This window comes from Amblyomma mixtum, chromosome 5 (genome assembly GCF_055824585.1).
Source record: "Amblyomma mixtum isolate Tamu chromosome 5, ASM5582458v1, whole genome shotgun sequence".
NCBI classification, from domain to species: domain Eukaryota; kingdom Metazoa; phylum Arthropoda; class Arachnida; order Ixodida; family Ixodidae; genus Amblyomma; species Amblyomma mixtum.
The window spans coordinates 29,304,377-29,326,226 of record NC_143016.1 but is presented as its reverse complement, the minus strand read 5'-3'; the positions used below and the strand labels follow the sequence as shown (position 1 = coordinate 29,326,226).

At 50.0% G+C, this 21,850-nt stretch overlaps 1 protein-coding gene across 12 annotated transcripts in view; it reads right to left on the bottom strand.

Annotated features, from left to right (window-relative positions):
- The window catches only part of by (focal adhesion protein tensin), a 260,886-nt gene that overhangs the window by 18,929 nt on the left and 220,107 nt on the right, over positions 1 to 21,850 (bottom strand). For 6 of the 12 annotated variants that reach the window (XM_089543734.1, XM_089543737.1, XM_089543739.1 and 3 more), the window contains 19 exons: positions 20,170 to 20,213; positions 20,024 to 20,085; positions 19,472 to 19,569; positions 19,229 to 19,279; positions 18,567 to 18,689; positions 18,375 to 18,439; positions 17,007 to 17,090; positions 15,282 to 15,394; positions 15,078 to 15,138; positions 13,630 to 13,832; positions 9,828 to 9,893; positions 9,549 to 9,659; positions 9,372 to 9,407; positions 8,174 to 8,413; positions 5,405 to 5,627; positions 4,451 to 4,759; positions 2,702 to 2,888; positions 1,528 to 1,655; positions 178 to 515 (listed from right to left, as the gene is read on the bottom strand). In XM_089543734.1, the coding sequence (XP_089399860.1) occupies positions 178 to 515; positions 1,528 to 1,655; positions 2,702 to 2,888; positions 4,451 to 4,759; positions 5,405 to 5,627; positions 8,174 to 8,413; positions 9,372 to 9,407; positions 9,549 to 9,659; positions 9,828 to 9,893; positions 13,630 to 13,832; positions 15,078 to 15,138; positions 15,282 to 15,394; positions 17,007 to 17,090; positions 18,375 to 18,439; positions 18,567 to 18,689; positions 19,229 to 19,279; positions 19,472 to 19,569; positions 20,024 to 20,085; positions 20,170 to 20,213 (2,542 nt within the window). The remainder of the gene's footprint in view (positions 1 to 177; positions 516 to 1,527; positions 1,656 to 2,701; positions 2,889 to 4,450; positions 4,760 to 5,404; positions 5,628 to 8,173; positions 8,414 to 9,371; positions 9,408 to 9,548; positions 9,660 to 9,827; positions 9,894 to 13,629; positions 13,833 to 15,077; positions 15,139 to 15,281; positions 15,395 to 17,006; positions 17,091 to 18,374; positions 18,440 to 18,566; positions 18,690 to 19,228; positions 19,280 to 19,471; positions 19,570 to 20,023; positions 20,086 to 20,169; positions 20,214 to 21,850) is intronic. The other 6 variants (XM_089543735.1, XM_089543745.1, XM_089543742.1 and 3 more) reach the window with 4 other exon arrangements.

Genomic DNA, 21,850 nt, shown 5'->3' with positions numbered 1-21,850 from the left:
TCCTCGATTGAATACTTCTGTCCAAAGAAAAACTGAATTTTAAAGATGCGCCAAGAGCTGCTCCCTACCAGTCAATTATGCGAACCCTCTCGCCTTACTACAATTGTCGGCCTGGCTCTGCAAAGGTGGCGCATCTAGTCTTGAGCAAGGTCCACTCCTGGTTGCCGCAGAGCTAACCTGTCTCGTGTGAGGACGCCTTGGGCGCCGTCGAGAATGGCGGGTCGTTCAACATGGCCAGAATGTCATCTCGCTTCGGCGGCGAGCTGGCGGTGGGACTACCGGCCAGCACACCGGGCCTCCGCATGGGGTCACTGGGGTCACCGTACACGACTGACGATGAGATGAGCCGGTGCGGAGACGTACCTGGTGCCCCGTCTGCCATCTGGTCGCGGGCTTGCTGGTGCGTCCGCTTGGCCGCCACAAACGGCCGCTCCCGGTCAAACGACGTGTCCGACTTCTGCCGCATAACGGGCTGCACAGCCGTAGGCAGCGGCTGAGGCTGCCATTGTGGGTACCTGTGGACGCATGGCACAGGGGCTTTTAAACTCTCTATTAACAAAGTTTAGAGCCATTCAGTTTGCTTTGGTATAAGCATTGTTTCGTTATATCTGCTGTGAATTACATTTCGCTATGTTTGCAGGCCTTTTTTTTACAGTGAAGTGCCGTCGATCAAGAATATATCGAACAGTCTGAACATCCCTTCGAAATGTCACGAAAAAGTGCAGAACTACTGTTCACGTTTACATCGAACTCTCGTTCAATACAGTATGCGATACTTCGAACAGCACCGCGCTCCTGCATGTGGCACTTCTCCTAACGGCTCTACCGCGGTCCACTAGCCGCGTCGCCGAGAGGCTTTAGAGAAGATGGAATGCAGCCACGTTGGTAGCGCGGCCCAAGACACCGGCTGGCAGAGCTAACCTCTCGAAGAAGCTGTAAAACTGCGTAACAAAGGGAATGTGTGGCGCGATCGGATGCAAAAAACAACGAAGGAGAGAGGGGAAATCGCACCGTAGACGATCGGTTTTTGCGTGCATGCGCAATTGGCGCAGCAAGTTCAGGCTTGCGACTAGCGTGGTGTGGCGCGGTTTCTCTGCTCTAATCGCACTGCCTTGTCCCATGTTCATCAGAACCATAGACACAAAACAGATGAAGACAGATCACCCGCGGTCACTGGCTATCGACCCTACGCATTCTCCACCTGGCACCCCTGTCATGCAGAAGAGCCAACTTTCAGTACACCGCAAGTCATTAAGCTAGCTTAACTAACCGAAAGTTCACAGCTCCCGTCTGGCCCTCCACACTGCGCTGCGGACACCAATTATACCTTAGTTTTAGTGACAAATCCCTTTGTTTAGAGTGCACTGCGTTACCTACCGAGCGGTGCGCTGTCAGTACGCCGAAGGCTTCACACAATATCCCATTTTACCAACCAACTGTTACGTAACATGCAGGGTCGTGCCTGCGAGATACACGGCCGAATGAAAATGCAACTTATATACATTGTGCGCACCGGGTGCAGCTTACCTGCGCAGCGTCACGTCTCGGCTGCTCGTGCGCGAAGGGATGATGGGCGAAGTTGGAGCGCTCAGGCCGCGGTGGATGGGTGGCTTGTTGCTAGTGTGGATGTGCAGGGGGGTCGAGTAGTTTGTGCCCTGCACGGGTTCAAGTGCGCTGCCTCAGTGCTTTACACCCGGACCGAAAACAGCAAAGCCACGCGCAACTCATCTAGCTTAGAGCTAGCCCATGGCGCATTTGTCTGCTTATTACCACCCGTTTGAGTGGACACATGAAGTAGCCACGCTAGCAGGATCATTGGAGCGGATATTTGTTTCGTTACATTTCCTACTGCCTCATCACAGTAAAGGACTCAAGCATGATGAAAAAACTAGACACAACTTAAAGAATTTGGCAGAAATGGCAAGAAGACAGACACGATAAGCACTGTGCCTTTATCTATTGTCTCTATTACGGCCCGTTCTTCACGATGTGCCGAATTTTTCGACGACAGTGACCATCAAGCTCACACCCGTACACTTGTCGCATAGAGCCCCGTAAACATTAGGTAAAGGGCAGCTGAAGAGGTTTTAGAATTCAATCAGTTTAAACGAGCCGAATGCCTGAAACTTGCAGGTAAAGCATGCAAAATCTATCTGCGCTAGGATTTTAATAGGCGATGTAATCGCCGACTAAAGGGGCATCAGCGTTCAGGCCTCTCTGCAGTGCATAGCGACAGGCAGAAGTCCCAGTGATAGCGACACGTACGGCGGCGCTAAGTTTCTAGCGAAGAAGTGGTTGTTTCAAGGAAGAATGCCGTCAAGGTGACGCTTTGCTTGGCGGCATCGAAAGGCGCACGGCAGCATGTAGACGAAGGCAGTGAAGATATAAAATTTCGGCAACTATGACGTCATTACGAGTTTCCCCGCACTTCTCCAACGCAGTGAGGAGAAGCCTGAACATCGTCGCGGTTTTAATCGGTGATTACGTCGCCATTTTAAAAGCTAGCGCAAAACTACTTAGCATGCCTTACCATAGAGCTTCAGAGATTCGAATTCTCAAAAAACCATTTCACCTCCCCTTCAAGTGACGCCACTGAAATCTTGAGTGGGGCAGAGCTAAAAAAATCCGTAGCTGCCGTTCCAAATGTGCGAACAAAGGTTCGCGAGATCAAAGACACTGACGAGAAGATGCGTGTGCGAACCTTAAGTGCACCCACATCGCCATTCAACGGCGAGGTGTCCACTGTGCCGTTTGGTGGCTCGGGACTACGCATGGCAGTGGCCGTCCGTAGTTCAGCAATCAACTGCCTCTCCTTGCGATGCCGGTCCTCCCATGAGCCTTCCCGGCGAGCCCGCAGCTTCTGTTGTTGCTTCTGCAGCCACGACTGGCTGTAAGGAAAACAGGCCGACAGTGAATGAAGCTGGCAATTCTTGCTGCAACAGCCAAATTGCTCATTCTGAACAGAGCAGTTAATGCAGAAACCAATTATACCATAAATCTGAACGGCAGGTAACGGCAGGAATACGTGTGAGGAGAAAACTGATTTTTATAACTTATGAAAAAACAAAAAGGGGCAAATGAAACCCACAGAGCTTTCCAGAGGTCGAGCCTCTTCTAGTTAAGGACCTCTCTGTCTAGGGTGCAGGTTTAAATCAAAGCAGGAAATGCACATTAAGAACGCTACGTCATGAAAAGACAGCAAGAAACTTTGATGGTTTGGTTTGGTTTATGGGGTTTAACGTCCCAAAGCGACTAAGGCTATGAGAGACGCCGTAGCGGAGGGCTCCGGAAATTTCGACCACCTGGGGTTCTTTAACGTGCACTGACATCGCACAGTACACGGGCCTCTAGAATTTCTCCTCCAAAGAAATTCCAGCCGCCGCGGCAGGGATCGAACCCGCGTCTTTCGGGTCAGCAGCCAAGCACCATAACCACTGAGCCACCGCAGCGGCACAAGAAACTTTGAGATATTTTTTTCAGATCAATATGCTAAGATCATTGCACAAAAAACTTGATTGCGGCCATGCTTTCTGGCTAGTAGACAGCTCGGACCTACGAAGTATTACATTGTCTGGCTCATCTATTTACCTGGTATGTGGTATCAATCTTTGTTCTCTGAGACTTGACGTTGCGCACGTTACCACAAGAATAGCACATAACCGTGGCTATCGATCCACCTTGCAACAAGCTCGCTTTGCGATAACTGTATGTCCCTGTTTCGGCAGATAGCACATGTGCACGTGCTATCTTCAACGTACACTGACATTTTAGAAACACGTAACAGCCAAGGGCAGTTCCCTGCCACCGTGTCTGGACGTTACGAATGCAGCTGCAGTTGCTGCGCGCTTCGCGGAGTATAACCCGGCGCACATTTTCTTCGCCCCTTTTCACCCTCCTCCAGTGCAGGACATCTAGTGCGGTAATGTCGGATCTTTTCTTCGTCCTTGCCTAAAAGTTGTGCTGTGTAGTATTCCTAGCAGTCATCAATTACCAACAAGCCCGATCGGCGCCACTCCTGCTAGAAGCAGCTACTTTAGCCTTCATGTACTGTAGACTCAGGTTTGACTTTAACTTCTTTTTACAATACACCCAGAACTTTCTACTTTATGACTTAACCTGGCCGGAAAACATCTGATACGGTACACTGCTCTGCTCCTCAACAGTTTAAGCTGATAGAAGAAGCTGTATAATGCAGCATCAGGCATGGAGGCAGAAACCAGACAGGACATGGGAACACGTTGGCACAGAATAGCCGATGAACTAGCGAAACTAAGGTCAGGACACAGGGACACACTCGCAAAGGACAATCACTGGACTGGAATGCCAGCTATCAGCATGTGTGAATGTGTTCCTGTCTCTTTGGTGACACTGGGAAAACCGGTGTTCCGGTATCTGTCGTTACACTCGCTGCCCCCATGCTTCGCAATGTTAGATGCATGCCACCGCTCACCTGCCAACCACGGGCTCGGGGCTGAGCGAGGCGTCGCGCAACGTGCCGTAGCTGCGTTCCTCAAACGAGTCCCTCGCCGACTCGGAGTGGGCGCGGCGGCGCCTCATAGCGGGGCTGCCGTATTCGACGCCGTATGAGAAGGGCGACGTGGTGCGATGGCCGCTGTCCGGCGACCGGCTCTCATGTTCCTGGTGCTGCAGCGGCCAGCGCTGGTAGCCAGGCACGTGGTCACCGCCATTGCGGTGCGCCACTGACGGGCTCTCCGATGACGTGGTGCGCGAAGTGTAGGAGTAGTAGATGGTGCCGTGGCTGCGCGACCGAGCAAAAAGAAAATATATAGCGCGACACGGCTCCCGAACGCATACTTGCAGCGAGTCCCATTTGATTTCTTTTGTTTCCTTATTTTTTATTTCCTCTGAAATATCAGATACCTTTGCTGCAATCTAAATCTTCTAGGATACCACTCACAATCTAGCGTCCTGTACTCCACAATCATGTGTATCGTATTGCTCTTCAATAAAGTGTTATGCATCATCCAGACCAGACTGTTCATCAGTGCAGTGCAGTAAATCACGGACACTTGACGCACGCTTACGCAATTTGTTCCTATGCTCTTTGGGATTAATCATGCTGACTTCCTCTTGTTATTGCAGGCTGATTGAAACTAGCGAAAATTTCAATTGCCAAAGAACAGGCTACTCCGGAAAACTGTTTAAAAGCTGCTGCCTCTCCTCCACCTGTGCAAGCGATACGTAAACCACAACCGCAACACAGCTGCTCAAATGGCTCGTGGATGGAAAGCGCAAAAGATGTGCGACGGACTTCAGGAAGAAAGCAACAGACATGCCCTGAAAAGCGCTCCCTGCAGGTGCTTTTAAAGAGGTTCTTATTCCACCTAAAAAGCATGGGAAAGGTTGACAGCAGAAAAGCGAGCGTCCGCCAGAGGACACGCACCCCGGGTTTGAGTGCGAGCTGGGGCTGCCGTGGGGCAGCGTGCCGTACGACGAGGGGTTGGTGCGGCCCCCTGGTGGCGGAGAGGCCGGGTGGTTGGGCATGGAGCGGATCTCGCGCAGCATCCCGTCCAGCAGGTCGTCCAGCTCGGCGTGCTCTGACTGCAGGGGGCTCCGCACGCGGTGCTGTTGCTGGCCGCCGTCAGCTGGGTGGTGGACCTCCACTTCTGCCGTTTGGACGGGAGGAGAGAACAGAGGAGAGGTGCGTGAGATGCGACTGAGTGCCATAGCCTGTTGCGTGCCGACATGTAGCCCCGCTCTCCAGCGCACCGATGCACTCCATACACAGGTTAACTACCACTACACTTTTCGGAAAAGCCGCCCTCTCCGCAGGTTTTTTTACCACAGGTTTCGAGTGTTTTTGCTCTTTTTTTGTGCGTGCTCAACATTCAGGAAGTTAATCAAATGTTTAGGGGAATCTCCCAAGGTGGAGTAGATTGGTAATAAGGGAGTAATTACTGACGTCCACCCAAGCGCCGCTATACGGCTACAAAGGAAAGCTAAACAGCTTTCTCAGGAAACATTCGCCCTGGTCCGGGGTTCGAACCCGGCACCACGGCTTCACCGGAGCAGTTGCTCTACCAATTGAGCTAACCGGGACAGCAAGCTTATGGTAGGGTGAGAGCGAACTGATCAGTAACTCGAAGTGGGAACACGGCAAGCTTATGGTAGGGAGACTGCTCCGGTAAAGCGGTGGTGCCGGGTTCGAACCCCGGACCAGGACCAGGAACACGGCAAGCTTATGGTAGGGTGAGAGCGAATTGATCAGTATCTCGAAGTGGGAACACTGTGTTTTCACTTCGGTTAGCTCAATTGGTAGAACGACTGCTCCGGTGAAGCGGTGGTGCTGGGTTCGAACCCCGGAGCAGGACGAGGAACACGGCAAGCTTATGGTAGGGAGAGAGCGAATTGATCAGTAACTCGAAGTGGGAACACTGTGTTGCGGCGGTGCCGGGTTCGAACGCCGGACCAGGACGAATTTTTCTTTAACTTCAAAGTTTCTGAGAAAGCTGTTTAGCTTTCCTCTGTAGCCGTATGGCTGTGCTTGGGTGGACGTCAATAAGTAATTACTCCCTTATTATTCAGGAAGTTACTTTATCATTAGTTTTTAATATTACAGAAAGGTTAAAAAATTAAAGGACATATTGTACAAATTATTTATCTCAACAGAATTAAATGTAATGTCTCGGTGCTATATGGAGGCTAAAGACTCCAGCACCAACTGGTTCCAGCAGCTACTGGTTCCATCTAATACTGGTTCCATCAGCTGCTGGTTCCAGTAGCTGCTGGGAATATGCTAATAAGACAGTACTACTGGAACCAGTAGGATCCCAGTAGAAAACCAGCAGCAAATTTTCACCTGGATAGTGAGTGCAAATCCTATAGCCAGTGTATAGACAATAGATTAGTAGCCATAACTTTTAGCAGACTTGTATATAGAAAGTCTATTGACTATGAATAGACAATGGGAAATATTTATAGGAAGGCAATAGAGTCTACAAGAAGTCACTGGCAGCCCATAGATCACTTTTATAAGCGAACGCATGATCCCGCCTCTGCCTCACAGCTGGACATGGAGCCTTATGGGAACAACAGATACTGCAATTAAACAGCAAAGACAAAGCACTTGCCCATGTTATCAACATCACAGCACTGTGCACTGCCACATAGGTGATGCTGGCAGATTCAAAACAAGGAGCAAGAACAAAAGGATCTTATTCACCAGAGGCAGTAGCATAGCGTGAGATTTGTCTAGAAGACACCAGAGGTGCTGTGCCAGGTTAGGTGGTGTATTAGTCTATAGTCAATACAAATCCTATATACAGTCTATAAACAATCAATAAATTTATGGCCATAACTTTTATAGAATTCTCAGCAGAAAGTCTGTTGACTATGAATAGACGAAGGGAAATATCTGTAGGGAGGCAATAGAGTCTATAAGCTGTTGCTAGACAGTCCATAGACCATTTTTAAAAGGGAACGCGCGATCTGGCTTCTGCCTCGCAGCTAGACATGAAGCCTTACGGCAAGAACAGATACTACAACTAAACAGCAAAAAAGACAAAGCACTTGCCCATGTTATCAATGTCGCAGCACCCTACTTCTTGGCCGATCCCCCTGTGTGGGCATGTGCCATTGTACAAGGTTAACAACAACAACTATGAGCACTGTTATGTTTATTCTTGGCAGATTTAAAATAAGGTGCAAAAACAAAAAGAATTTTATTCGCAAGAGGCAGTAGTGTAGCGCGAGATTTTTATAGAAGACACCAGGGGTGCTGGATTGGGCTAGCTGCTGTTTAAACATTGTTTTAAAAGGGCAAAAGTTTTAAACAGACACAGCAAAAGAGTGTCTGGCTCCGTGCGTCCGTCCGTACCAATTCTAGCGCTCCCGAGAGGACGTTTGTAGAAGGGGGTGGCGTGACTGAGATGCAATCAGTTCATGGAGGAAGGGCTCAGGAGACGATGAATCATTAACAAGTTTTAGAATAGGGTGACCCTATACCCCTAAGCGATAGCCTCACCGTGTTCTAAAACTCTCTAATGCATTTCACACGGGACGGACACATGCCAGGGGTCTGAGGGTGCCTTTGAGCGGTTAGCCGCGGTCAGATGCCTTCCCCCGGCAAAGGAACCGAGAAAACGACCACCACAATCCGCCCGTGAGTGGCATGCTGACCAGAGTGAAATGGGGAGTGAAGGGGGTCCCTCACCGACGGTGCCTCCGTTGGGCACCTTGTGGAGCAGCCCCTGCGGGCTAGGGTTGCCGTAGTTGTGCAGGCCCGAGGAGGAAGAGATGCCCGAGTCCATGCTCACAGTGTGCGGCCCGTCAAGCACGTCAGTGTCAGGGGCCGCGTTGGGGGAAGGGGGAAAGACGCCCCCCTCGGCGGACTTGGCCCCCTTGGACACCACTGCGTAGAGGTTTCCGTCAAGGGGACCCTCTGCGTGGGGAACTGGGAGCCAGGAAGAGGAGGCCGAGCGAAGGGGCGGTTAGCCGTGTTAGAGCGGGGTCGGGAGGACAGTTCGCCACCGTTAATCCGCACAGCGCTGCACTCGGCCACCGCTGAGAGGAGAGCAAAGGGGCAGTCAGCAAACAGGAGGAGAAGATGCACACATACACGCACCGCCGAATGCGAGCAAAACAGCCCCCGCCAGCACGCGCTCCGCAGCACGGATAGAGCTTTTCTGAAGGCATAGCTGAGAGATTATATGCCATGGTGCAGACGCCGCGCTCGTACAAGAAATAAGCACTGCCGCAGCAAACTGGTCTGACGCTTTCTAACACTGCGGTGGAGACTATACGGAGAAAAACCGTCGTTCTTCTGCTGTCCAAAGATTTATCTCCTGGGAATTAAGACCTATTCAATGTGTACTCAATTAGTAAGATGCATGCTAATGACGGTATTATGTATAAAACCACACAGTTCAGACAAGCTTTTTATAAAATACCGATAAACAAGAATTCTAGGAAAGGGCTGGCCCCTATACCGAGAATATGATGTATTTACTTCACTTTCGAGCTCGCCTCAGTAACATGCCTCTGCAAAGAGCGGCGTTACTCAGAATCGAAATGCAGAATCGTGAAAAAATGCAAACGAGGACCCCCTCGGTGACCGAAATTCTGCGCTTCGCGACATGACTGTTTGGTTTTTTAAACCATTTGCCATTTGTTAACAATATATCACGACCTCCGTCTAATACTTCGTTTCTCTAGTAATGTGCCAGTGCCGCGCCAGACTGACCTAGTCTAGCTTAAGCGAGAGCGATTAGCAACGCCCTAGGCAACATTTAGTCTCACGTGCTCTCCAGTTAAGAGATGCGTCATGCAAGCGGGCCACCACCACAAAGAGTTCAGCTTACGATGATCAACGCGCTAATTGCGCATGCTGTAAGCACAAGCTTTTGACCCACCTGAAATGTTGGCTGGCTCGATAAGGTCATCAAGATCTGAAAGAAAAGTAAAAAAAAAAAGTGCTGAGAGGGTTTCTTGAGCAAACAAGTATGCTCATGCACGGTATTCTCTCCTTACATGCAATTTAATTTCCTGCTTTAAATTGAACTGTGTGTAGGCTTTGACCAGATACGTACCGCTTTGGCTGTCTTCATGTATGAAATCGAAGTTTTCATATGAATCTTGTCTTACTAACGGGTCTTTCGTCTGCTCGCCTATGCTGATAGTGTCAGTCACGGAACCGTTTCCTGCAAGTACAAAAAGCATCGCGTCGACAGTGACAATGAAAACTGACGTGATCTTAGAATGTCCGTTAGTCATCAGGGCGTTTGAAATAACACAATCTTATAAAAACAATCTTATATAACGGTAAAATGTTCAATTTAACAAAGAAACAAATGTGGTGCGATGCATACCTCTGAAGTCGTCAGGGCGCTGTGAGAAGAGCAACTCCACTTGGCCATCTTCCGGAAACCGAGAGTCTGGTTTAAAAAAATAAAAAAAAATAACGGGACTTCATTCATAACGTTACGCCAAGTGACTCAGTGTTAAAGGTGCACTAAAGAGGATTTTCAGCTCGTCTTTTTACCGCGGGAACTCGATCTGCACGTTCCGAGCATTCCCAGAAACTTCGGCCGGCGTTGCAGCCGACAAGAATTCGGCGCCTGGTGGCAGCGGGTCTTTCGCAATAGACCCTTTAGAAAATTCAGCGCCATCTGGTGTGTGGTGCGCAAACCGCGGTGCCTCCGCCATTACTTGGGCATACGCCTGCCGGTATGCGCTCGGGCCAGATTGAAAAGTACGCGCGCCCGGCGAAGCCACAACAAGCGCAATTTTCTTGTTTGTGTCCTAGCCATGTTCCTTGACATTGGCTATCTGCACCAAGCTATAGTCGCGATGCCAGCATGCTGCTGTGTGCCTTTCTGCAGCCAGCGCGGCAAAGAGACGCGCACGGAAACAAGCTGTGTTTCCAGAGCCCGGAGCGCATGGAGTAGCTGCATGCTTATTTCTTCTCGTCCGTGACCTGTTCGTTTTCACATTAAAATAAATGATATAAGTATTGAAAGAGCAGCGAAATGTTCCTTCTACCGTGTAACCGCTCCGCTGTATAGTGAGCACAAAAATAAAGGTGCCACCTTCGGCGCACTCGAGGACATGCATTCCGATGCTGGCGACTGTTTCGGCGCGTCACAAAATCAAAACGTAGCTCAAACGCGCTTGTTTTGGATTTTCAAGAATCCACGTCCATTCATAGAGAGTTCCGTGTGCGCGAAAAAGAGCACGACGATGCGGCGCGGCGAGGAGCGCCGTCGTTCTCTCCGTTGCGAACATGCAGCAAACGACGGCGACATAGGCGGAGTGCAGCAGCAGCAGCTGTGTGTTTTCGTTCGGTCAGGGCCTGTGCACTCTGGCTAAGGCAGGAGACACATGTCCGGCAACACGTCCGTCGCGCCGCTTCCGAACTGCCACACCACAGCAAGCAGGGACACACGCAGCGGCAAGCACTGCTGCGCCGCTCTACCCAAGCTCCGCCGACAACCGGTGTCGCACTTCGCCGCAGCGCAGCAGTGCCTGAGCGCTGCTTGGCTTGGTGTACAAATATTGCAAGAAAAGACGGCATCGCCTTGTTATCAGAAAGACTGCCAGCTATACTCGAGCGGCGACAAAGCATGCCAGCTGATGTTGCGAGCTTTGGGCAACGGCACCGCTCGCGGGCGCTCCGGGCGAAGAGCTCTGCGGCTGCCTGTCTGCCGTGGTCGTCGCTAGGCCTATAGCCTGCTTCGCATCGAAGCGGCAGGGGCCGGCGCTTCGGAAGTCGCCTGCGCTATAATTGAAGGCCTATTCTTCACTCCGCTTTGCTGTTAACAGCATCATCTCACAATAAAATAATAGTATGGTCAATTTCTACGGCGCCTTCAGCAGCGGAGCTAGCGGGCGCCAGTCGAGCCGGACCCCAGCGTCGGGCCAGCGGCCCGAGGCTTCGAGGCGGTTCTCGCAACAAATTCGCTCGTACCACAGTTGTCACTTTTACCAGCAACTCGGTATTGACCAATGACCCAGAAAAATGATGTATTTTCTCATTTCCCTATCACAGGGCTTGTTATTTACGTCGAGAACACTCATTAGCTCGTTTTTATGACGCCGGCATGGGATCCAGGCTGGCCGGCCGGCAGGCTCAGCTTACTTCACGTTCGCACAAGAAAATACAAAACGGCCATGCTACCAGAAAGGATGCTTGCTAGATTCTAGCAACGACAGCATGCCTGTGCTAGAGTGGAGCTTTCGGCAACGACACCGCCCGCGGCGACGCCGGGCGACGAGCTGCGGCCTAGATCGCTGATCGAGCGCCCGTATCCGGATCCACACGCATTTCGCCCTGCAGTGCGCCTGCTCGTAGTCGAGTCCGGTCCAAGTGTTGTTAGCCCTCCTTTATCGACAGTAGATTCGACCTGCAGGGTAACACGGCAACGCGCACTGTCGACGGATCGCAGTGATACCGGCTTGTAGCTTCGCTGAGAGGTGCGGCCGGACGATAGGAGTCCAAAAGCCTTTCTGAAAATCCGCCCGGGATGACAGTCAGGTCCCTTGACCTCTGCAAATTTTCCGCCATCGCTTTCACAAACGCAACCAGACATGCCACAAGGTGGAAACTAGAGCAAAGGCTGTGCAGAGCGCTATAGCTGCGCGTCTTCCAGCCAAAGGTGCCCAAAATATGGCGCACGACGCCGACGAAAGTTGCTGATGATGATGCCTGCCGAGTTGCCAGACTGAATTTTCTAAAGGGTCTTACACCGCTTGGACACAAGGACCTCATCATCGTTCACTGCTCGATTTCATTAGATCAGCGAACCTTTACTCATTTATTTAGGCATCCTCATTTATCATTACATACCGTTTTATGCCCTGAGGCAACCAACATCGCATTAAAAAAACAAAAAAACTTCGAATTATTGTCCTGTGCAACCGATTTCCCTATTAAATCGAATTAAACGCCCCGGCTCCCGCCTTTCTTTTTTGCATAATTCACCTTTGAAAAGAGGAGAAGTCACCCAACGCGTGGAGTGCCTTTCAGCCAGCCGCGTGGCGACTTGCCGCTCTGCCATCGGCGGAGTAATACGTAGCGATCGGCGAAAGCAAAAAGTCCACGCGTATTTTATTTACACGGGCCTATTTTGCGGCTATGCAGTCTGCGACTGGGACTCTTTATTCACGGAAACCCTAATACAAAAACAAAAAAAAAGCGAAAGCGAAGCCGCCATTGGACTGGCTGAAAGGAACTCCAAGCGTTGGCTGACTCCTCCTCTTTTCGAAGGTGAGTTAAAAAAAAATGGGGGGCAGCCGGGACAGTTAGGTCGATTTGATAGGGAAATCGGCGGCACATGACAATAATTCGAAGTTTCTACGAATGCTCAGGTAGTGTAGATAGAGTTCCCGCGGTAAAAAGACAATTTCAAATCTCTCTTCAGTGCACCTTCAAGTAATGCTTCCAAATCGCCAGCACGCGCTTGCGAAACCTCGAGGTCATACTACCCCAGAAAGCTCGTGTGCTGCCGTGTACCGAGCCCAGTCCGCCGGCTGTACATAAACTTACACAATCGCCATTTTTATTCCGCTAAAGCCTGTTTCACATGACAGCGAAAATGCTAGCGAATCCTGTCGCCGCGGCGGAAAAACCTGTTTTGAGTCGTCGCTGCGACGCGTCGCTCAATCGCTCAGTCGCTTTGAATTACGCGGTGTTGCATCATCCAAAGTTACTTTTTGTGAAGAGAAGCACCGCGCACCTTTGGCGCAATAACGACGCCATAAACAAAGACATGCTTAGGGCCTCCGAGAACAATGAAGTATACAATACCCTCCCGCGCCCAATGCGCTGGCTGCGGCAGCCCATGCTGTGTTTCACTGAAAACGTGGTTCCTAACTTCAGCTTACTCTGGCTTCGCGGGTAAACACACCTGTTGAAGCCGTTAAAATGCACCCCCGGAGCCTCTGCTTCCCTGTAGCTTAATTGCGATGCCAATGACCGAGCGAGCGAACCTCACCGTACAGGCTGCGCAAGCAAGATTGCTTCTTCGAAATACGTTCAAACTTTGCGGTGCGAGGGAGCTCTTGGCGGCGGGATTGCGTAAGTGGAAAGCATGTGAACGTTCCGAGTACGGCTTTAGAGACTCAGCGCAGATAGTATCGCGCGCAGTTGAAACACCGATGGGCGGGGCTCACCGGAGACGGCATCGTCGAGGTCCGCCTTTCCGAAGAACACCTTTCCCCCGTCGAGAGTGCACGTGTGGAACTGCACCCGGAAGATGGGCGTCCGACCGGCGGGTCGCTGCTTCTTGTGGTAGCACTTGATGAGCACGTCGCCCCGAAGGGGCTGGCTGGCTTCCAGCGGCACGACCAGACGCCGAGAGCCGTCCGTGGCCACGCTGCGCGCCACGAGGGCAGCTTTTCAGGCCAACTGGACACTTTGGGGCCTAGCCAGCATGCCACTCGATGGCATTGGGGGCGATATGCCAAGACAAGACACACTGCGCGCCTGCACTGCGCTCTAGGAACTCATAAGCCGAAAGACTACATAAACTTCCTTAAAGTAAGCCCCCCAAGAGCTGAGGAAAGTGCCTGCCTGCCTCCTATTAAGAAGGCCACCAAATGTGCCCATTACCCATCGTTGTCAATGCCGTCAAAGACATGCTATGTCAACATGACCTCAACTTCCAGCCCATTAAAACAGGGCGGCACCGAACTGCGCATGCGCACCTACCCTGAAAGCCCGGCGTAGTCAGAAGACATGAGGCTCTGAATAGCGGGAAGACAGCGTCCAGTTTGCACGCGCCTTACCTCCAAAGAAATCAGTTAAATGTGTGCATGATCAGCACACCTCGTGAACAGGACACGCACGGGTCTGCCGTCCAGATCGTATTCTTAGTAATACTTCCGAGATTAGACCGCACAATTTGCCTTGTCAAGTGCAACCGAATAAACCGGCTATAGATTTAAGTTACACACGATGCCGTCGAGTCGGAGACCGCACAGGTCATGCATCGAGCAGATGTGCTTGCGCTGCTAACTGTCGTTGCCAGTATCACGGCGATCACAGTGAAGAGCTTGAAGCTTACGTTCGCAATATCTGAGCCACAAAGTGCCCTTCAGCAGTTTACGTTGCAATAAAAATGACCAGTGGTATTTAACCCCCTCCGCATTTTTCTTATACAGAACAGTTCGATCAGCGGTGAGTAATAGCGATAATTACAGTAATTCCTTTGCAAACAAAACGAGAAACACTTGAGTTTCGCTTATCTACTCTCAGGAGACGCAGCTTCAGTGCACTAAATCAACAGAAAAGGAGAAAGATCAGCAATAGATAACAACGGATAGGAGCAACGACTTCTTTTTTATCTTATGTTGTTGCGCCTCGATGCGGGCTTTGAAAAGTGCCGCCGCAAAGAGGACACTAGGAAGATTACAGGCTTACAAGACAAGCAATCCTGCGGTACACCTATGCGCACGGAGCGACTAAAATTGCAGAGGGGATTTGACTCCACGAGCAGAGGGGAAACGCGCAGTGAATATGCGAATTCTAACCTCTAAAAATTGCTATAACTACACCGGCAACTAAAATAACCAGCAGAAAGCAAAAAAATAATAATAATAAACAACAGAGGCGGACTTACTGGACGCCAGACGTATACACGGGCTGCATGCCTTGGTAGATCTTGAAGAACGGCCGGCAACCTGGCAAAATAGAAAAAAGAAAAAAGAAAGGAAAGTCGGAGAGGATGAGAAAGGAAAACCGGCCTCTTGCGAAAGACGGTGCGTTTCCTTCCATTTTTTTCTTCTTTTTTTCTCTCTATTACAAGTGAAAGAAGTGCCCGCACCTCCTCTGTTGTCGAAGTTGGGAATTCCGTGAAGGATGAGGTGATGCAGGTACAGCGCGTTGTTGTTCATCTTGATGTTGCCGGACAGGAGCTCCGTGAAGTAGTTAACGTACCTGTAGCAGGGAAACGGCGTTTATTTGTGCAACCGCAAGCGGGTCACCGAAGAAGATGGTAATTCACCCGCGTTTTCCATATTCTTGAAAACTTTTCAACTGTACTCTTTCTCACTTTCTGAATTTCAAAGTTTCCTTGGGCGAATTGCGTTTTGCCATTGAAATCACTTTTTATTTTGTACAAAATATATGACAAAGAATTTTTTTTTTTTTTTCAGAAAACTACGTTCCAGCAATTGGTACCTGCTTGGAACACATCAATCCGTTCATGCAAATATATAGTTCAAGCAATTCATTTGTTTCCTGCTAGTAACACATCGATCCGTCCATCCAAACCAGTTGACACGAAGTGGTGACTGCAGTCCGGAGAGAAGGAAAACAGCGAGAATGGCTTTTATACGAAACTCTCTATTTAGGCTGACTTGCGCCCGCAAAGAACTGAATGAGTCGGCGGCGGCGTAGCAACAAGCGTGATCAGTGATCGTCGAACCGAATGCCCGCCGCTCTCGGCCGTGCTGAATTTAAAGCTGATAGCAAACTTTCGAGATAAAGCGTGCAAAGCTATTGAACATTCTGGAACAACGTAGAAGCGGCTCCACCTGGATGCGATCAATCGAAATAAATCTGGTCCCTTCTTGCATCACAAATAAATTGATAAAGCGGCGTGCCGGCAGCTTTGAAGAATGAACCAATAAACACTACAAAGATTCGCGGCAATATAATTCAAGCAATTCATGCTGATCCGTTACCGGGTGAGCTACACTACGAACGCGACAAAACAAGGGCTAACGGGACGGATCCCCACATGTAATGTCGGCGTTATGCGTTGCGGAAAAGTGAAATAAATGTTCGCTGCTTAGGCTCACGTTCTTCCCATAAAGTTTTCTTTTACCGTAACTATAATCGCAAAAATCACCGATAATAGCCAGAACGTCATCGGTGTCATGATCACCGTTTTGAGTGCCGTCTGTAGTATCAACAGATCATTATAGCCGTTTTTCTTTTTTTCCTGCATCATGAATGCATGCCGCAGGTCACGCGACATGAGCGCTTTGTCGTTAACACCGCAGAATACTGATGTGTGAAATAATATAAACGGGCGTCACGCTTCGTCGCGCAGCGATCGCGAGTTTTAAAGGCGTGCATATATATGGGACTGCAAAGACGTGGGTGAGCAGCGCGACCGAGCGAGAACGATTGCCTGTTGCGTCAGGTATCAGGGTTTCCGCATGCACCAGTACCGGAAGGGAGCACCAGACACACTCATATATGCTTCCGCCGGCATGTTCTTGGTTCCGTCGATGCCGAAAGGGAAGTGAGGCGGCGGCGCGAGTTAACTGTGCATGTACCATGTGTTCAGTTTACGGAAAGGCGGTAAAATAGGAACGAAAACCAGCTTGACCACGAATGCAATGCCACTGCGCAAAGATATCGTTCGGAGTTCTGAGGAAGATGTGCGTCCGAAGATAGCTACGACGGTGACACCCCAAAAATATCAGAGAGATGCACCGATCAGAAAGGTGCAGAAAGGATGTAGTTTGGTAGCTGCAGGCTTACAAAAATCGGGGAACACTAAGTTTAGCAACAGAATAATAAACACGACTGTAGTTACCTCCTCTGGGAAGGGTGCATAGAAGAGTAGAGCTTGTCCTCGTAGTACCTCCTCATTGTTAACCGGTCGAGCGCCTGGTTGTCGCTGGAAAGCAAAGTAGTTAAGGTAATTTAACGGTCTAGAAGAGCTAGTTTAAAGGACTGGAAGCCATGGCCGGTAAAGTGCACACTGCTGACGTCCCCGGTGTATGTAATGGGAACTGCCTGGGCACAGCCATCTACAGAGGCAGCCAACACTACTCGCGACAACACCCCAGGTCCTATAATGGTTGGTTTGGTTTGGTTTATTGGGGTTTAACGTCCCAAAGCGACTGAGGCTATGAGAGACGCCGTAGTGAAGGGCTCCGGAAATTTCGTCCACCTGGGGTTCTTTAACGTGCACAGACATCGCACAGTACACGGGCTTCTAGAATTTCGCCTCCATCGAAATTCAGCCGCCGCGGCCGGGATCGAACCCGCGTCTTTCGGGCTAGCAGCTGAGCGCCGTAACCACTGAGCCACCGCGGCGGGGCGGTCCTATAATGGACAGGAACGTTAAAACAGCTTTGTGCTAGCGTGGATTGTAGGCAGAATTTCACATTCTTCAGTTCATCTACTGTTATTGCTGGAGTAATAGTAGTAATCGTAAAGAAACAAAGAATCGCGAAGCGTCAGGTTAGGTGTGTTACCGGGACGACAAATGAAACGCGGTATGTACGTACATTCGAGGACAAAAGTTTCTGGGCGATTTGCGCCGTAAACAAAGTCGTTAGTTCTATTATTAGCCGCCGGCTGGAGACCACACTTGCGCGGGTGAAAGTCAAAATCCTGTTCTTTCACCTCCACGAGGGTCGCCTCCAGCTGGCGGCTAATAATAGAGCTATACACTTCGCTTACTGCGCACGCGGTCCAGAGAGTTTTTTCCCCTACTGTAGAGCCGCCACACTTCGCAGACCGCTGTCACCGACAGGCGGCAAGAATCGACGGCAAAGGCGAATGCCCAGTAAGCATGATCGGCTGCTCTATCCGCACATGCCCCTCGCACATGCCCGGGTCACGGCGGCAGCGCTTTGCCAAGGGCCGAGGCCACGCGTTCCGGTGTTCCCTCTCACACTGCTCATACTTGCACATACCAAAACGAAAAAAAAAGAAAGGACGTGTTTTTCATTTGAAGAAAATCAACAAAAACAACATTATTGTGCCCTCCAAGGTTACCCTTTAGCACTATGTGATCTGCGACTGTTCCAGAAAGATTATTCATCGAGGAAGGCAACATATACGAATTGGCGTCAACGTCCAAGTAATCTGGTGGAGAACATAATCGAATCCCTCCTCCTGTCTCGTAGACCATCATTTTTGTTTCAGTCCACAAGGAAATAAGGAAACCAACCTGGCGCATATGCTGGTGTAGTGTAGGTACGCAGCCAGCACGACTCCGATGCGGCCCTTGTCGCCCTGGAATGAGTACAGGTCAATCGCAGTTGCCAACTCGCAAGCATTTCGCACCTTGCACCCACTCGACAATTCACTCGTGCAATAGGATTTGCTACGGCGCATGCGCTGAATAAATGCTCCGACTCGCCTTGGAGTGAAGGATGGCGACGTTCTGCGGGTCGGCGTGAAACCACGAGTCGAGGCTTTTGCAGATGGTGCAGAGTCTCTCCAGGGGTGGTGAGAGATGCGCTGGCCATCCGAACTCCATGATCTGTGCAGTGAAAGAGAACGAAGGCGTGCTGGAGCCCGGCGGACCACTGGGAAAGACTTCGCACTTTGGAGCGCCCATGTGCAAAAATAATTCCTGTTCTCAGCGCGTTTAGAGCTGCTACACCAATTTACTGTTAATGAGTATAACTCCTGCTGGCCACAGAAGTGGGCGAGGAAGATAAAGGTAGCATTTTTTTCTTTTGTGTGCATTAATTTGCGGCGACCAAAAGTAGGAAGCAATATACGGCAGAAGCCCTTCACAACGAGGACGCTTCACTGGTAACGTTGGCGTCTGAGGTGAGGCATTTCATTTCTTTTCTTTTAGGGTAAAAGAATGTGCTCATAATAAGGATTATAGATTTAAAAACGAAATTTGAAGCAGCGAACGTCATTTACACGGAAAATGTGTTGAAACCGCCATGGCAGTATGTTGCGTGACAAAGCCTTGTGCAAAACCTATCTGCAGTAAATGGCGGTCATTGACCATGCCGCCAACAAAACTACGGATGCAGATGCAGCTTTTTGTTTTGTTTTCCTTACCTGACTGTTCAGCCTGGCAAGGTCGTGTCGCTTCTCAGAAAGATTGAACACCTGAAAGTGAAAATAAAATGCCAATGAATCAGTCTCCGGTACTGTAAAGTTCAAGGGCACGTTATATTTGCCCGTAAGGTATACTGCAAATGTCTAGTATAATAACAAACGCCACACGAATCAGTGTGATTCGCAAACTGCAAACTGCTGTTTTCGGAAGGACGTTTAGTTTGTGTAAACGCATACTCTTACCGTATACTTGTTTCCATGTTTTGTCCTCAACATTCGGGTAACCTCTTTCAGGTTACTCCGATAGGTCGTGTCCAATCCACCTTCGGGGAACGTGACCACTGAAAAAAAAAAAACAATAAATAGAATAAAACGTCGGCGTTTGAAAAAAAAAAAAGAAATATCCATACTGGGCGTCAGGTGCCTTAGATTCGCCTACAAGCAAAATAACTTCTAAACCCAGTCTCTTGGACAAAGAAAAAAAGTTAACCTCGAGCCCGCAAGATCACTCCCAGCTACGTTTGGCAGAGCCGTTAACAGAAATGCCCCACGCAAGATACTTTCAATGCGTATTTTTAAGACATCTCTAAGCACGCACGTTAATTTGCCACTGCTGAACTGTTTCTCTTGTACACTCTAAACACTAATACACCTAGATGGGAGTAAAAGGGAGTAAGTTGTCCTTTACGAAAACCTTACTCTCTTTCTACTCATTTCTGTTAAGAGTGATAAATTAAGAGTCGAAGCTGATGAAGAAGTACAACAATTAAGAAAGCAAGGTATCCCAGAACATACCAATGATCTTCTCGGTTACGTATGTCACGTCCATGGCGAAACTAAGTTGTCGTTCGAGGCTTCTGCAAAACCCAAAAGGCGAAAATTCAGCCCTCGTGAAGAATGCCGTTAAGATCTGAGCAGACAAGCTGAGAACACTAGATTACCTTGGGCTTCTCGTTCGTTCAAGTGATCGGGATCCAGGACTCTTCTGGTGAGAAAAGAAGATAAGGGAAAGATTTAGGCTGTTAGATGAGCAGAAACGATAGCCCCACATACCACAAGGGTGATGCCAGCAAGGGAATGTTAAGACTGACAGCAAAAATGGCACCCCTGGCGTCAATGCCCTCTTAGAAGTTTTTTTTTTTCTTTCGTCCGGAGTTTCCACTGCAAGGTGCATGTAGCTCGACTCAAGCGGCGCCTTTAGATCCCAGTGAGTAGTCGAAGAGAGAATTATGAAAATCGGAGAGCTCTATCCGTCTTGAAACATACCTGCTCTGGAACGACCACGCAAAAACGAAAACGCGCAAGAAACCAAACGCTGGCAGCATTTTGTGGATTGTATTGCCGCGACAAGTTTGAAAGGGCGCGTTTTTCACGCTGCCGTAGCATGGCGGTGCACGATGGAATAAAAAAAAAGAGAGATATCGCGACCATAGGCTCGCGTCTTACATGCTTCTAAGTAAATAGCGTAGCATGTCGAAGCAAACCGCTTCAACAATACTGCAGCAGCCAGCTTGAATCCCTCTAGGGCCCATGTAATCTATACCGGTGTGGTAATCACGTTAGTTTCGCGAGCGTATAGTGAGCGCGCGTGTTGAACGATGGTTAACACCTTAATTCTTCTTTGCTGCATTCTCTCTTTTTATCGCAACTTCTACTTCTCCGTAGCGGCGCCATCTTCGTTGTGTACCGAATGTCCAACTTGAACACACCGTGTCCCAAGCCATTTTTATTAATTTCATTTCATTTCCTTCTTTCTGAAGCTCTTTCCGCAATCACCCCCCTTTCCCACGACACCCCAAGTACACCGCCAAACTACCTCCACTTAGGTTAAACGAGTATCTCTCTTTGCCGTAAAGTACACGAAACCACCGTTTCGAGTAAATTGGACATTCCCGTTTCTTTAGTTCACGTTATAGACGGAGGAGCAAAACTGTTGTATGATAAACACTATACGTGGTCATGGGCGTCCGGAGGGGGGGGGGGGGCAAGGGGGGGCGGCTGCACCCCCCTGGAAAATCACTCACTCGAACCGTGAGTGATGGCCGCACGCCAGGGGCGGTGGTGCGCTCAGCCAAAAGGGTAAAAGCAGCCCCGCTTCGACGCTTGGTCACATCTGCGAAATGCCGCGTCCGGGCGCGCGTCGTTCCGCCGTTTTCAAACCACGCCACCGCCAGCTCTGCTGAAGGACGACCTGTTGCAGACATACAGCGGCACCGGCGAGCATGTGCTTCGAGCCGTCTTGAGATGGGTGTCTGTTTCTTTGATCTCTAGAGAGATAGCGACACGGAGGCAGACAGTGCACAGGGCACAGGTCGCTCGCTATAATCATGATACGTTCGTACGCCGGCCACCGATGAATTCTTGAGGGGGGAAGGACAAATCAGCCGTGTCCACCCCCGCTTTGTCGGGCTGCTCAGGGGCAAGCGGGCGACGAGTTGGCGCCGCCGCCGCGCGCTGTCTCCTCCGATCCACGGGAGAGCTCAGTGCGGTAGAAGCGCCGCTTTCAGAACCTTCGGCAAAGGGGATTAGCTGCTTTTGTTCACGGCGACGCAGTCTCCAGAGGCGCCCCCACACCAGCGTTCCTTGCGTCTTCTCCGAAAACCAGCGCCTTTGGTCAACGCA